This window comes from Pomacea canaliculata, linkage group LG12 (genome assembly GCF_003073045.1).
Source record: "Pomacea canaliculata isolate SZHN2017 linkage group LG12, ASM307304v1, whole genome shotgun sequence".
Classification (NCBI taxonomy): domain Eukaryota; kingdom Metazoa; phylum Mollusca; class Gastropoda; order Architaenioglossa; family Ampullariidae; genus Pomacea; species Pomacea canaliculata.
In genome coordinates this window covers 18,022,773-18,037,387 of record NC_037601.1, presented here as the reverse complement: position 1 = coordinate 18,037,387, position 14,615 = coordinate 18,022,773, and the positions used below count along the sequence as shown (strand labels likewise).

Here is a 14,615-nt window from a genome sequence, read left to right as displayed (position 1 = left end):
CGCTTGTGTGAACTGTACTATATCTAGTTTATGGGCAAACCTCAGAAGAGCCATTTTGGCTTTCTTCTTTACGTTGGCGCGCGCGTGTGCGTACATGTACATACACATTCACATTTGTAGGTCAAGACACAGATGCTTTCTATTGAGACTTCGTGAAGAAAATACTTCCACGCTGGTGGGTGTAGAAAGATCGACATCGTCCAATTCCATGAGCAGGGTTTTGTTTTTTTTTTTCTTCAAACCCGGCACGAACCGTAGGGTGGAAAGCAACTATTTCTTAATGCAGCGAGCAGCAAATTTTAAGGCTATGGGACTACAGGACGTGATTTATGATTGCCTCCTCTTCGCAGGTGGCAGGTGGTGCTAACTGATGTAACAAACCGCTGCCTTCTCCGTCAGGATTTGTGACCATCGAGCATGCCCTGTTGCCCCCTAGCGGTCATAAAGCAGGGCGCCGACATTAAGGGGGCATTAATCAGGAAGAACAGCACGCGCAGCTTGTTCGTTTTGAGATCCATCTTGGACATGGAAGAGGGCTTGTGGGTGATGGTGGATGGGAGAGGTGAGTGGGAAGGAGGGTGACCTATTTTAACATGCCATCTTGAAAGGTAGACAGGGAGAAAGGGAGGTCTACTTTGATTTCCATTGGAAAAGAATTTGGGTTAATGAATTCTAAAAACGGCAGAAAACGAGGACTAATTTCTCAGTTTAAAAAAATGATTAAGGGATAAATGACGAGAACGATGATCCTTCCCCTAACTGGATAGCTCTCCAAGTTTCTTGTTTTTCTGTTGTCAACTGAGTTTTTTAAAAGTTTAGTGCTCTTTGTTTTCTTATATATTTCAGGTATGTTCATCCTTAGGTCTTACTGTTACTATGCCTGTTGACTCCTCGACTTCCGCCTATTTGACTGCGATGTTCTCCGCCTCCCGCCATTAATGCTGGCATCGTTGTCTTTAAGTGACAGAGAGCAGCTGACGATGCATTTTGTGAAATTGCGAATCTATTTTTGACTTCGATGACCTCGCATCAAAGATTTTTTCACCATGTTAACATGTCAACATGCCAAGACGAAAGGTTCAGCTTTTCCTGCATCAACCACGCCCGACTCTTTGTCACTATCCACCACGGTCTAAATGACTCAACATTTTGTGCTTTACCAGTATTTCTGAAAGCGCTTTGAGCTCGTCTTACGCCAGTATGTGCGCTATGTAAGTGAACTTTATTGTCATCATAATTATAATAAATAATTGACGATGTGGTATCTTTATTATTTAAATAATTGCCGACGAGGGATGACATATTAATGAAGAGAATGGGGTAACTGACGACGAATTAAAAGAACTAAAAACTCCATCAGCATGACGATCCTGAAGTCACATGCCAGAATGCTACATCACTTTAGTCCTAGTTTATTAAATATAGTAAAGCCAAACACTTTAAACCATACATAATCAACTTCTGTCACCACAACTTCTACACCAAAAATGGAGTTTATACAATAAATGCAAATGAAGCAGTTTCTGATGCTAGCAGCATACACCTTCTAAAGGTAAGGATATAACTTGCAAAATGATGATCATTCCTGTGTTTTTTTCATTTACGATTAAACAACTAAATAGTATCATATTCCTTCAAACTTCTCGATTGAAGAAGCACGGACCATCCTTCGACGTGAACAAAATATACCACACCTCACTAAAATAAGAATAACGTCAAAAATAACTGTTCTGCAGCAACCTGGTTTAAATTTTTATAAAGAGGGATAATCTGTGCTTCGTGTCAAACATTTTGAAAAAAATGTGATAATATTTAGTGGTTTTATCGTAAATTAGAAAACTGGAAAATACCGTCTTGCTAGTTATATCCTTACCTTATCTTGAAAGGTGGGGTGTGCTATAGCTAGACTTTGTCATCGCTAGCTACGTGGTGTCGACTCGATGACTAAGGGAAAGAGGTGACGTCCGGCGATGAAAAAGTTCCACTAAGCTCTGACATCAGAACTTGAAAAAACTCTGATTCAATTAGGATTAGAAATAGAACGTATTCCTACTTTTCCTTGCTCATGATTATGAAGTGTTTGGCATATGTGTTTTGCCCGTTCAATCTCAACCTCTTCCAACACCTATCCACCCACACACGATCCTGTCTGCTGCATAAATTTAGCTCCAGACTGTTTTAGTCTGATTGGCGATCAGCTCTGACATGGCGTCACAGCGTGGGATGGAGCAGAAGGCTGCTACTGGCAACCAATCTCAAGCAGCGTATGAAATTAAGCCTTTATTTATCTGTCTGAGAGGATAGTCGTTCGTGGGAGGACACAAAAACTATTGTGAGGCACAGAATCAGCTGTTTGAAGACGTCTTGAAGTTGATGGACGGAATCAGACAAAGGGCTATTTCGAGTTTTACTACACGGAAGTCAAGAGCACCCTGCTCGGCTTCTAACTTTTCTTAGGTTGCTTTTTACTGACATGACGTGCAACTCTATGCACACAGTCGAAGCTAGGATCGAATGTGTTCTGTAGCCATCTTATAGTTTTAGTTGGCAACTAATCTTCAGTCAGCATTCTAGTCATTGACATCATCAATTTGTGAAGATAGTGCTAGTGACGTGTTAACTAAACCGTCACTTTCGCCTTGGCCCTCGTGTGAGTGACGTAGGCAAAGTCAGGCGCTGAAGAAGTCGCTGGGCGCTAGCTGGGAGGCTAAACAAGTTAGCCAAAGTTCTATTTCATGAGCGCTTTAGCTGGCTGTTTTACTTCTCCATTCAGCCACTTGCTGATAGCGACATGCCGTGCACCTGCTGTCTGCGTCTACGCGCAAATACTCACTTGAAACGTGGCGTGTTGTTGACGTAAGCGAAGAAAGGAACAGTGTATGTCATCATCCAGATGTTTCCACCCCCACAGTCAAAGTACGGCAGACTCCAGTGACCATGTTCATAGGCGACCGTGATGACACTGTCATTGTCCACCTCCCGATGCAGCGACTGATTGTACCGCCACTGAGTTGTACCTACAAAGAAAGCAAATCATCATCATCATCATCATCATCATCATCATCATCATCATCGTCGTCGTCGTCGTCGTCGTCGTCGTCACCGCCGTTTGTGCGACAATTAGATTATCTCAGGTCATGTCTTTTCACAAACAAAAGGCTGCTTTATTGGTTGAACTCCCCCCTACCCCTAGATGTCTTGACCCATCCTTGTTAGAAATCATTTGGGGTAGCAAAAGTCCTAATTAATATTTTGAAGTTATATGCACATTAGCCGAGTTGCACAGGGTTGCTGGGATTTTGACCCAGCAGTCCCAAGTGGTCAAGTATGTTTAGCCTGCAGTGTGAGAAGCGTGTGTCTGATCTTATTTTATATACCCGTTAGACCGTCAGTCATTGTCGTCTACAGCGGAATGTGTCGACCTAATTTTTTAAAGGGTGGAAGAGGCATGCTGTGCGTTATTATTAACATGCATTTGTTTTCCCTGTCAAAGTATTAGGAGGGCTTATTATGATCTAATCGCAGCTGCACAGTGCTTATTTTATTAGGCCTAGTTACAAAATCAATAAACATGAACTCCCAGAACAGAGTCTCAGAGGTCACACCTATCCAAAATGACGAAAACAAAGCAGCATCGCGCAGACTGTTCGACAATTAATGTTACAGGAAGCGCACTGGGTCGTTAAAAAGTTGTTTCCCGTGGTTTTAGTGCCAAGCCATTTTCACTCTAAAGCTTGTATAGTGCATCCATTATATATTTTTTTCCTTCTTGCTGTTAGTAGCGCTTAAGTTAAATGGCGAGAGATGCTAGCATCGGTCTGATCAGGCGCAGTGGTCTCAATGTGCAGACCGACACCCAAGTGAATGATCATGCTAGAGCATCATGCTGATGTTTAACTGCTAACTTCTAACATTTATTGAGAAGTTTAGCTGACTTCTGGGCATCTAAATAGATTGGCTGTCTGTCTGAATGGAGTGACGACAGGATAATTGCGACAAGAAGAAGAGCCTGCACTACGTGATGTAACGTAACGTTAGCGTATGTAACACTTTATGCAACGTGCTTTGTGGTTAAATGCAGTACGTGAAGATCTATGTACTACGTGGTATGTGACACCTTTTGATAAACTTATGTTGTTGTCGTTGTTGTTGTTGTTGTAACAACAAAGACGTTTAAATTTAAGCTGCAGACGTAACTTTTGTTTGGTTGAACATGCTAGTGAACTATCTAAATACATCTCGAAATATTACATATATACACAAAAGGAAAGTTTTTGATTGGACATTTAGGCACTCATTGCAAGTCGGTGACATCTAAACTAAATATTTTAAAATAACTGGCTTCAGGGACCTGTCTGCCTACTTCACAGCAGAGCAGCAGGCGTATTCGTAAACTGAACGGTCGTTTTGAGAGTGACCTTAGTCTTAGGAGAATTGGTTATAACGTGTCCGCGGTTCAGTTGAAGGAGTCCTCCCCCTCCCGCACTGACAAGGTGCCTAAACTTTTACAGGTTAAAGCAGGAGAAAACAAGCTTCGGTGAAAGCGAAGACATGTACATGCGCACACTTCTAAGGAAAACGTGGAAAATATAGTCTCGTATGCTATCCACATAAATGTCAGCCTTAATGGCAGTACACTTGCACAGGGAAAAGGCAGAGAGAAAATGTCCTTTGATCTTATACCGCATGGGGAAGTAGTGTCCAATGCCAGTTTCAAGAACTTTCTCTCAGAAAAGAGGTTGCACGCGAACGGCCATGGCGTAGAAGCCTGGGTCTTGCAGCGTGTAGGCTTGGGCCCAGATGCATAAGACTTCACTGAAAGCTAGTTGGATGGCTAAACACAAGTAGTCAGCTAAACCTTCCATAACATTTAAGGATCTTAGCTGATTGCCTCGCATTGGTAATCTGGGTTGTGCCTGGCGTCGTGCTGTGTACCTGGTCCCTGTTCTCCCATGTCCTATAGAACAGTTTCAAGCAATTGCACGTCGGCGTTGTACGGCCAATAAAAGGTCCCTACGGAGCTTAGGTCCAGGAGACCTTTTTGTGGGAGCAATTTAAATCCACGGAATTTCCCATATGGCGTGTTACAACGAAATTTCCCCTAGGAGGTGTTACTTGGCATCACGAAGGCGCAAACTTTTTATAGCCTAACCTACTTCTTAAGATAAATTTTACTTCTGAAGTTCATAAACTATAAGTGAAGTCGATGCCTGCCAGATCCAACCACAAAACAAACAAGGGCATGCAGAATTTTGATCTTTTCAAGAAAAGAGTCCAATAAATTGTGTATTTTTAGAAGGATATAATAGAAACATTTGCGCCCATATGCTCTTCGAGAAGTAACAAGGAATAAAATATTATAATATAAATGGTTGGTACTAGGGTATGCATAATATAAGAAGTAAAGGAAAGCTAAATATCGGTGTTCCTCTCTTCTGCTTTCTCTCCTTCACCCCATCGTTCCAGCGATCCGATTGTTTACTTCTATGCATACAAAGTTGTCGTCTTTTGACTACGAAAGAACCTTTATAAAAGTAATAGCCAGAACTGATTGACTAACTATCCAGCCGACTTTGGCTGTCGTGCTGCAATGCAGGCATGTCGCACGCCTGGCTGTTTGCGTCAACTTGCAAGCGCTTCTAATCCTGTGACACGCCGGGACTCTTCCCCCGCACATTCCCCCAACTCCCGTCTGGCAATTAGTTCATTGAATATCTTGAGAGGAGGAAATTCAAGCGGCACTGATGCCCAGAAGAAAACGAAAATCACAACCAGCAGACCAGAACTTTGAGCAGAGTGGGATCTTGAAAAAGAAACTTCTGGCAAAGGCGCCAAGAGGCGCTGCAATAAAGAGAGTCGTGGCAAAGTTTGACTGTGGTCGTAACTCTTGGCATTAACTGGGCGGATCGATTCAATTTACACTTCGGCCCTTCCTCGAGCTTCTTAAGTGACAGCAGCTTTAAACTCGGATTCCCCAGTTCGATTCTCTGCGGTTTTCTGGTTCACATTGAAAGCAACTAGGTCAAACTGTGAGATGGCTGTTTTTATATAGTTCTGAGATTGGTGTTCACTTTTACTCTTTCACCACTAGTGTTTCATGTTTCTGGCACTGTATAAAACGAAATAAAAGTTAGATTGGATATAGATTCACAGGTATGTATTTTAAGTGGAAATCTGTAGTTAATTGAATTAAGTACTGGGGAAAATTGCAAAGATGAAAATATATACAAATATTAAGAATAGCAAACACTTAAATAAATATGTATACACACAACATCCAATCATCACCCGCCTCAATAGCATAGCCCTATTCGTACAAGTGAAAAAAGGAAATAAGAATATAAAGACAGATATGCAGACGGACAATCCGACATCTGCTACATATTCAAGTACACATCACACACACCACGCACGAACACACTCAGACACACGTGCGCTAAACCCCTGACAAAGATTTGTGGTTAAGAACTGGTCTCTTTGCTAATACTCCGCACCTTCTCCTTCAACTCCTTCTTCGGTTACTGTTGCTGCTGGACAGCATCCACCGAGGCCCGACCTAATAAACCACCCAAGCAATTACCGCAGCACGTAACGGGCTTTGAGACCTATTTGAAACAAGATCGACACTGGCAACGTCTCTCACTTCTGGCGAACTGCGCCCCAACCCCCTTTCCGCTCCTTGCCGCACCCTCCCTATCTCCCACGACATGCCGGCTTACGACGTCAGCTTAAAGCGCCAAGTTTATCGCTGACCTGGGAGTCACCTTGAAACCCGACAGCAGATCGAACCAACAGGAGCCCATTTTCAGCTAGGAGAAACTGCTCAAGACCGCACGTGACGGCTGCTGTCTAGGGATTCAAGTTCGAACGCGCAGCCGTTTCATTAACACCTCGTAAGTAAATGCAGACGTCAAAGCTCTTGTCTTCAATTTGGAAATTAAAGCAAGTTCTTATAGTCACTTCTTTTTGTCCACTGTAAAGAAAATGTGTGTGGTGCATTTTCTAAACATTTGAAGATGTACTAAGACGAATGTTTAGCTTTCCGATAGACATTTTAATGTGGGCAGTTTGTGGGTTCAAATGTAAAATTAATTTTCTTCAAGAAGTTCACAAAAGTGATAATCTCTCTTTCCCCCCCCTCTCCCCATCGCGCTCTGTACTTTCTGTAGATGTAGTAAACGACGAAGTTTAAGATAAGAAAAAGTAGTCTACAAAAAGTTAACCAAAGAGTAAATCACTTTTATTTCGTATTTCAGTAGGCGTCGTGAGGCAAAATTACAATATAGAAAATCAAAACACTATATATTTATATTCGTATTTGTGTGTATATATACATACCATCGCAGGAACTGGCCAACTGTATCATTCTCCGTAAATATCTTTCATCTTTTTTATCTTTATAAATCTTACAATACTTCTCGATTTATTAACACTTGATGGGGAGTTCCTATTCCTTTCCAGAACTGAAAAGTATTTTAAAGCAGGACTTATTACAACAAACTAACGGCATTTAACTGCCTGTGAGGCTTTCAGCCGATTATTTATTGTTTACGCTGCTGTAGTGAAGCTTGAAAACCATATAAAAAATAATAATTCGCTTGTCGGCATTGCCACGAAGCAGAAAAATCAACATTCGTTTCCGAAAGTCAGAACCGCAACCTGCTTCAAATGAACCTCTGACGGTGAGGGAGGATGTTCCGATCCCACGATACACTTTGCACATGACAGCTCATCGTGTTTTCGCAACGCCTCAAAAATCAATCGCCTCTTAAGCTCTCTTTCGACAGCGATGGTTGTCAGGGATTCTGCTTTTGTTTGGGGTGCTTCCCCGCATCATCCGCTCTGCTACTGGTTTTAGTCCCTCCTCGTGCAGCGCCACGGTGCAAATGTCTAGCGGGAAGAAGTGCTCTTCGTGGCGGCTGACAGCTTCAATAGGAACCACACAAGAATGGAAACTTTAGCCGAGGTTATAGAGTGCCACAAATCTGCGAATCATTTTCTTTCTATCTTTTTTCTCTCTCCATTCTTTCTCTTTCCCTTCGCTCTTTCTCTCTTTGTGTGTGCGTGCATGTGTGTGTGTAAGTCTCATCGTTTTATAGGCCTCCGCCAGTCTTTTATCTGGTTTCTGTAGTGTTTGGGCAATCACAAGAAGGTCCATTATCGCTAACAAGTTTTTTAACGTTTCATCAAATCTGTTTTTGATTATTTAGTTTTATGCTGTTTTGTGGTGCTTATTTGTTTGTAGATTTTTTTTCTTTGGTAAACCTGACTCCGTAATACTTCTCGCAGTCTGTAGCGACACCTGATATCATAAACAGGACATATCTTACACTGGAATTCGATGTAATATCAAGATAGCCAGAACTTATAATGGGTGGTGGGGAGCAGGGAGAAATGACTCATTACGTGGAGGAAAAGTCTTCCTTTAGAAGAAGCACGTCCAGCATTTCCGAACTGAGTCGAAGATTCTTTCATCCTAAGTTAGTCCGTGACGTTGTGGAATTGCCGACTGCGCATGACGAGCAAAACGTCTGGTCGAGTATGAACCGGCCTCAAAGAGAAACTGTTTCCTGTGTGCCGACCTTCAGTCGGGCGTCCTCGATCGATTTCCGATAACCATTAGACAAAATTTATTGGGTGAGTGGGGGGGGGGGGGGAGCTAAAGCTTACTCGCATGTATTTTGAGTTCTGAAGGCGCTTGCACAGACGAAACGGTACAAGCAATCAACTAAGACAGAATGAGTGGCGTAATGTTTTGGCTCGAAATACTAAAGAGGTCATGTTAATGATCTGACAGTCACAAACGTGTGATTTTCAACCTGATTTAATATATCATCAAAACGTCAACTCGTTCTAGCTTATGAAACGTCGATCGCGCATCATTAAAGAAAAGCGGAGAGAAAACGTTTCCTTACAGGTGTTTATAGGTGTGTGAAGGAAATGTAAAATAAAGAAGTAATATCACCTTCAAACAATAAAATAGGCACGAAAGAGGACAGCAAGAAAACATCAGAATGAGAGATGAACAAACAGGTACAAATTCTTGCGTGTCTAATTTTACAATTTTAGTAAAAGACACATGCATGAACACATATCTCTGCTCCCACCCCACTCCCCCACACACACTACTCATCGTTAAGAAAGTGGAGCTATTTAGTCTTGCTAGATTTGCTTAATCCCTTGTCATCTCTACTCTTTTGTTAAACCCTTTCAGCTCATCAGGTTAGTTTAGTACGTGCACTTTAATTGTTTTGCTTTGCTTCAGTGGTGTGACAAGTGCGCATATTCTGCAGGCAGTCTTGTAAGTTAGAACGTCGATTTTAGGATAACGCAAAACCGTTGTCTCCATTCCACCAAAGTGTCGAAAGTGAGAAAATGTGTCCAAGGCAAGAATGAAGTGCGCACGGGGTATAAAACCCACTCTGTAGATGGAATCGAGCATGAGGGAACAGACGCTTACGAAAGCAAACTTGCTGTGAGCATTATTTTCCACTTGTCGAAACTAACTTTGGCATGAAGCAGAGATAGTTTAGCACACTTCAAATGTGGTTAGGAAGTCCTTCAGTCAACTAAAGTGGCAGGCTTTGAAGCTGTTGCTATAAACAAAGGGAGACAAAGTGAATAAGATATCAGCTGACATGGGGACAACACTAATCACACTATCTAGCGAAACCAATTATAGCTTCAGTGCGAAGATATTCATTAGCTTGCAAGTAAGCGTTAATAAGTGCTAAGTAAGTGCTAATATTACCATGTATTGGTCAGCCAGTATGTGGACAATGAGAAACGTGTGAGACACCAGGTGACAAAGATATATAAACAGTTAGCCGCTCGCGCAACTTAAGCATTCTACTCTTTTCAAAAAGGAAAAAAAAAAATCGGAGTTATCATTGATACACTGAACGTGCAGTTTCTTACTAGAATTCAATCATCAATGGCTGTCACCCTCTATCACTACTTCTATCCCATTTCGTGTCTGTGAGAAAATACGTACTACTTTCTTCCTCCTCATCATCATTATCATTTAGTTCTCTACGCAGTGTGCGTGCGTGTGAGTCAGGGCGGTGGAATCGGTATATAGCACAGTCACACCTCTGTCTAATAGTCAGATCTCCAATATCCGTGCCAAGACTAAGCTGAGAAACAGCCTGACGGAGCAGAAAGTAGGAGAACTGTGTCTACGTCACGTCAACATCAAGCGAATGATCTCCCCTTATTCACTGCCCATTGCCGACCCTCGCTGGTATACTGCTGACATCAGTAAAGCGCGCACAGATCGTCGACGCTCGTGCAGACAATGATCTGCGCCTCCATCACGGCGTCGATATCTGTAGTCTGGTCACTCCACACCCATCATGCCAGCGGTAGCTGGAGTTGTCTGCGAATTCACACCTTCCCCCTCTCACTTCATTGATAGCTATCAGTGTACCTAAGACTTCTATAGCTGCAGTTATCTGCACACTAGTCACGTCATCGACAGCTGCATTTTCTGCAATGCGAGTTACCTACTGCTATTGGAACTTACTCGTGTTCAAGCTTATGAAGTTGAGAAACTAGCTTTTTTCTAGGCTACATAATGTTTGTTTTTTTTTGCGAACCACGAGTGTGAGTTTTGAACCGAAACAGACATTTCAACAAATCAATCTACCCTACAGGTCAACAGCTGTTGTCACAGGAAAACAATTTTGCTCTTAAATGCGTCTGTATGAAGAAATTGAGGAGTCGCGCACGCACACACACAAGCTAACATATGCGACAGTCAAGTTATACTCCTGTATACCGAGTGGAGCTGAGGCTAAGAGCGTAGAATAACAAAGGAAGTTACTGCCCCCACCCTCTTCCTACTTGTTTTAGGAGCTGAGAAGTTGGGATGAAATTGGTCTGGAAGTCACAGGACAACCGTCTGACTAAAATCTCTGGCCAGACTGTTCTGTGTGGGTGGTAACTGATCTGAAGCACCAGGGAGTAATGCAGGAGATTTTTGTGGCGGAGCCAGCTCAAAAGGAAACAACTCTTATCTCTAATATTATCTCCTTCATTGCCATTGTTCTTTTTTCCTGGCATTGTCTTCTCCTCGTTATGCACCCTGCAGTTAATGTAAGTTTTGTTTTGTCATATACTCAATCATGAGAGGACACCATTATCTTTCATTGAAGTTAGGTCAGAAATGAGACATTAGTAGTTTTTTTCCATTATTATTTGGATTCGGTCAAGTATAAGTGGGGCTTGATGTCGGCCTTTGCAGAGACATATACGTTAATTTATGGGTGAGTGCAAAAAGATGATAACGATAGCGATTATGTTGATGATTGCGACGACAATAATGGAGACGAGGGATATGATGATGACGTACTTACTTGATGGAAAATTTGAAAGGCCAAATTTAACGAATGATGATGATGATGATGATGATGATGATGATGATGATGAAAGTGAGTACGCATTGGCAAATTAGAAATTAGATGGATGGAGGGATGGGTGGTAAAAGTCATCGAAGCTCACGCGAGTAAGAAAAAAGGAAAGGTCCCGAGTGCAAATTTGAACAGGTGTGAGGACGGCTGGAGGATGTAGTCTTGATTAATTCGCTTCTTCACATTGATTTACTTTGAGTTTCCGAGATTTAGGTGTGTGCAGACATTAGGGTGTAGGAAATCTCAAGGACGGAAAAGGACTGGTAGAGCTAAATTCCTGATCAAGCCTGAAGCAGCATGAAAAAAGGTCCAGAAGCGCCAGGGATGAGGTCAATGACATCAGCACAGAGAACAAAGATTCCAAATGATGAGACTACTGGTACATTAAAGGTCAAAGCCATCTCCAAGGTGACCACCTCGTGAAATGAAATTTTATTGGAGAATTCGATGGGGGGCTTTGACAGAAGTACATTTGAAGTCCATAATGAGAGCGCGACCTGACCTCATTCCCACTTTTAATCACCTCAACCTATCATAAAAACACTTTGATTGATGCAAAAATGAAAAAGGTCATTGTGTTTTATCACCGCTGACAAAGCGTAAGTCCTAAATTACATATGTCCGCTCTGACATCAGAACACTGAGAAACCTCCGACGTGGTTCAGCTCCTGGTGGGTGGCAGTCTGCTGTCCAATTGTATATCAAAAGAGACACAAACACCTACTGGAGAAGCCCCTTAGGTGCCCTCTCCTGCAATTGCTGATTAAGTGTGGGAAAGAAAAGGGACAGCTAGAAGACCTGAGTATCCGCGAAAGTACTAGTCCTCTGTGGTCTTAAAACTCCTTGAAGACAGAAACAATAGGAGCAGTAAATCAGGAAATCAATACCGATTACTGAGCGGCGACATTGGGAAGAAGATGGAAGAGGCGGAGGAAGTCTGGATTTGGGAACAATGTTCTATCTCTAGACTGATAATTATATTAGGGTATTCAGGACCTTTAAAAGTTTGAAAAAGCAAAACGCCGAAAAAGCTATCGGTCAATAAGGACGACGGTAGAGACCCTCTGACAGAAAGAAATTTTACAAGCTCAATTACCACACTTGAAACTGGACTTTAAAAAAAAAAAACCCCGATTTTGTCGGGCCATTAGCAACACTTTCTGTCAAGTGTAGAGCGAACGTTGGAAAGACGTGCCCGACAAATCCAGAGGTGTCATTTTTTTTTACAAACTTGGATGACTGACCTGCTCTTTGCATTCAGCCGAACGTGGATGCCAGCTTAACAAACCTTCATCTCTATTGTTTTGTCTGCTAAGTCATTTCGTTCAAAATAAAAGCCGACGTTGTAACCCTAACGCAATGTTAAAGTTATCTCAAACATCACAGATGTCAATATAACACATTAAAACACGAGTTCAGGTACAACCTATCAAGAAAAAAAGCAAAGCGCGTATACCAAAGAAATAAAAATCCATTGAAAAAAAACCCCACACAAATCCTCAACGCTTGCATTGTAATTTACTTACTGTACCCACTGTCTGCATCATTAAAATAAATCTGACTGCTTGATCTTAATATTTCAAGAATGTGGTAACGTTTCCTTTCATTGCAGCATAGTTTTCTTGGTTCGCGATGAACACAAAAGGTCTCACATTTCACTTCACATCTTGCTGCCAACATTTTAAGTGCTCGTTGTGTTCGTGATACACGGGTACATTATCCTTGAATAGACTGCCGAATTGTCATGTGCCTGTGGAAGTCAATGCCAGTGTTAAAACATTCAGAATCCCTCATTTTGTCTCTTTTTACTTCCTCACATGCTCGCCCACACACACACTCACGCACTCACGCTAAGAGAGAGAGCGAGCTCGTGGTCGATGCGCATGGTCCTTTGGAAGTGGCACCAACCGGTAGAGAGATCCACTTACATGGCCGGCTGCCTGTCTATACTTGCGGGTTGTTTGGTCCATATCCCTGAGTTCTAAGAAGTCCGCATTGCAGCGATAAACAAATATAGCATGCATTCAAAGATGCTTGTACAAGTTGCATCGATTTTTGTTTTGCCACAAGGTGCAGACAGCATCGTATGTTGTTGGTAGCCGGGGGACGCAATATATCAGATCCACTCTCCTATGCGTGTCATAAATAAGCTTGGCATTCAGAAGGTTTTGAAAGAATATAATGTATGCCAGGAACAAACGTGAAACATGAGCATCTCTGCAATAATACTTCTTAATTTTAAACAAGGTGTTACCACTTTACTTAAATTTTTTTACACACTTTTAACTGCGAGTTGTTAGAATTTGGTTAAAACACTGTTCTCAGGACACACCAATCTATATTTAGATATAACTGTAAACATATAAGGAATTATTTGTTACCATAATGCATACAAACAGATCCTTTATCTCAGGCATATCCAAATACAAGCGCTTACTTACAGATCTGAGGTAAATATGAACTTAAGTTCGGACAAAGCTGCACTTACATGCAAGAATCATATAATAATCAATACAATAATCAATAAACCATTAAGACGTTGTGTTAGCAGTTATTGTTGTTTATCTGATCATTGCAGACCTAACCAACTTCTGTAATTATTGAACACTTTTCCTCTATGAAATAACGATATTATATTTAGGATATATTTAAGAGTTTGTTTACAATCATTTAATTTAGGTCTTCCTTGAGGAGTACTAAAGCCTCAACTGAGATTGTCGCTTATAAGATCTCATTTATATTCAAAATCTTTCCCACAGCCATCCATTTCCAAAAGAAAACATTTGGCAACACATTACTTAACTTAAATGGGGATCACTGAGAACATTGAAAGTCATAAATTGCACAGTTTCTCTAGCTTTTATAAACGTTCAATAAGCATGAAAACAAAATTAATCTCCATTATTTTAAAGAGAATGTTGCAAAATAACCTAATAGTGTCGTTCTGTTGCAGTACATGGTACTACCACAATCTCTAACTGCACATCAGAAAGTCATGCATCACAAAATCCAAACCCCAGCATCCCGTGCGCTTTAATGAGCTACATCAACATTCACTTATCCTGTCTGCGACTGAGGACCGCAACTGTCTCTAGCAAACGGCTCAGCATGTGACGTCACTTTGTCGATGGCATGGCTTCCTGGGCTGTGATTATTCTGCAGTCCTTTTATTGGCAAGTCAGCTGCACAAATCATTAATCCTAG

The 14,615-nt window shown here is 41.7% G+C and overlaps 1 protein-coding gene across 4 annotated transcripts in view; it reads right to left on the bottom strand.

Annotated features, from left to right (window-relative positions):
• Positions 1-14,615, bottom strand: part of LOC112577171 (probable G-protein coupled receptor CG31760) — a 216,750-nt gene that overhangs the window by 92,413 nt on the left and 109,722 nt on the right. For all 4 annotated transcript variants that reach the window (XR_003102020.1, XM_025260167.1, XM_025260165.1 and 1 more), the window contains one exon: positions 2,834-3,017. Coding sequence is in view for 3 of the 4 variants with exons in the window: in XM_025260167.1 (XP_025115952.1) it covers positions 2,834-3,017 (184 nt within the window). In the remaining variant the exon portion in view is untranslated. The remainder of the gene's footprint in view (positions 1-2,833; positions 3,018-14,615) is intronic.